The sequence below is a fragment of the Cyprinodon variegatus genome, unplaced genomic scaffold, assembly GCF_000732505.1.
Source record: "Cyprinodon variegatus isolate N-32 unplaced genomic scaffold, C_variegatus-1.0 Scaffold1417, whole genome shotgun sequence".
In the NCBI taxonomy this organism is placed as follows: Eukaryota; Metazoa; Chordata; class Actinopteri; order Cyprinodontiformes; family Cyprinodontidae; genus Cyprinodon; species Cyprinodon variegatus.
Window position 1 is genome coordinate 127,276 of NW_015151870.1, and position 2,043 is coordinate 129,318.

A 2,043-nucleotide genomic window follows, 5' to 3' on the forward strand; every position below is an offset into this window, starting at 1 on the left:
GCTGCTTTCAGATGTCCTTGGCTGGCAGTCCTCAGCGTCTTTGCTGCTTTCAGATGTCCTTGGCTGGCAGTCCTCAGCGTCTTCGCTGCTTTCATAGTCTTTCTGCACATCCAGGTCACCATACAGACCCTCCAGAACAGCCAGAACCCGTTCCTGGACCGAGTCCACCTGCTCAGCTGGGCAGTATTCATCCAGACTGGACCTGTCAGTACAGACAGATGTTTACAATCAGGCCTTCCTACTCGCTACGCTCAGATCAGGGATCCTCACCTGGACATGGTGACCAGTGTGGGTGACGGCAGACGCCTGAGGACCTGCTGCACGGCAGAGATCAGTCCATCGATCTCCTCCTCTGTGCTGATATGATGCGGCAGCTCCATCGAGTCACAGGTGAGTCCTGCCTGGTGAACCTGAGTCACGGCAGGAAAGTTTAGTTTCTAAACTTTAGACTGTTTACAAAGAGCCTTTTATAGCAGCTCGACATTTTCAGATCTTTAGTTCAATTCAACTTAAACATCTCAGATTTTATAGATTTATTTTAAACACGGGGATCATTTCAAGCATTTCTATCTGCCGCTTGGCTGATTACATCTCACGAGGAATGAAGAAGTTCATCCTGTCAGAAAACCGAAGTGAACTGGACGCCGCGGCAGACTGTACTGGGATCCAGCAGGAAACCAGTGAAAAACACTTTCCATGTCCAAAACCCAGGTGGGAAGGTTAGCTTCAGGCTAACAGGAGACTCACCATCTCATAGTCAGGTGAAGAATTTCTTGCCTTCAAACAGGAGACCAGCTGAGTTAAGGAGGACATCCTGAAAGACGAGGAAAAGCAACGAAGTTGATTGTTACTCAGACATGCATGAATGAAAAGAAACACCTCTGATGATCAGAGGAGACGTTGCATCATGCCGGCCCTCTGAGCTGCGGATCTATAAATGCAGGTTAGTGTTCCGGTCCAGACGTTTATTTATTGACCTTCCTTCTGAAGGATCGATTAGAGGCCCAGTCCAAACCTCCTGGTTCATGTTTTCAAAATTCTAGATCAAGTGTGTCAGTGAAAATGGGCCTGGTTAATAGGGGCAGATCTATTCAGCCCATTTCTATAATAAATGTGGGTTAAACTCTTGATCAGCAGGTGTGTTTCTGATCTATGAGCATCTGTTTCTGATTTAATGAAGAGAGTTCGAATTTGTTGGTTTTCTGTTTGGATGACGTTACGCTGATCCACTGCTACCTTTAGGCATAAACACGCCTAAGCTCATACATCAGGGAGGAGTTTATGAGAACATGAAACCTAACAGAACTCTGGGAAAACTAATGCCATCTGCAGATATCAACATCCAAATATGTGATCGATGGTGAATCAGTGTGGATCCCTGGTTGGATGAAGAATCTGAATTGTTAGCCGTCAGCAGGCTTCCAGTGTTTGTGGAGAGAAATCAGTTTTGTGTTGTTTTATCCAGTTAATATCTGCTATAAGCTCAAGATTGGAAGCAGCTGAGAAGAAAGAGGTTAAAGTGGATTTCAGCCAGCGTTGCTTTTGGCAGCCATCTTAGATTTAGTCTTACTCTTAGTCTAGTCTTACTCTTAGTCTTCAGGACAAAACTATTGTTGCTTTAGTCATTACGATAGTTTTAGTCGGTTTTAGTCGACTAAAACTTAAAAAAGGTTTCAGTCTAGTTTTATGTTGCAAAAAAAGTGAACCTTTACAATTTGGAATACCAACCAGATTCTGCAGCTCTATCCTAGATGCTACAATAACTGGGTATAGAATGCTGCCGTGCAGATCATCATTGCTGTTGGACAGAAAACTTTGATTTATAGAATTCAAATAAACTTTTTTTTATGAATTTATGCCCTACTTTATAAAAAAAAGTGTCTCGCAAAAGTAGTGAAAATAGCAGATCTAGTTCAACACATCCTATTGGTTAATATAGCAGATCTAGTTCAATACATCCTATTGGTTAATATAGCAGATCTAGTTCAATACATCCTATTGGTTAATATAGCAGATCTAGTTCAATACATCCTATTGGTTAAT

The 2,043-nt window shown here is 42.6% G+C and overlaps 1 protein-coding gene across 2 annotated transcripts in view; it reads right to left on the minus strand.

The window, feature by feature from the left end:
- The window catches only part of LOC107103304 (chromosome unknown open reading frame, human C5orf22), a 14,388-nt gene that overhangs the window by 5,717 nt on the left and 6,628 nt on the right, over positions 1-2,043 (minus strand). The window contains exons 8-10 of one of the 2 annotated variants that reach the window (XM_015402959.1): positions 748-814; positions 271-410; positions 56-202 (exon numbers count right to left, since the gene is read on the minus strand). In XM_015402959.1, coding sequence (XP_015258445.1) covers positions 56-202; positions 271-410; positions 748-814 — 354 coding nt within the window. Of the gene's footprint in view, positions 1-13; positions 203-270; positions 411-747; positions 815-2,043 lie in introns of both variants that reach the window. The other variant, XM_015402958.1, reaches the window with a different exon arrangement.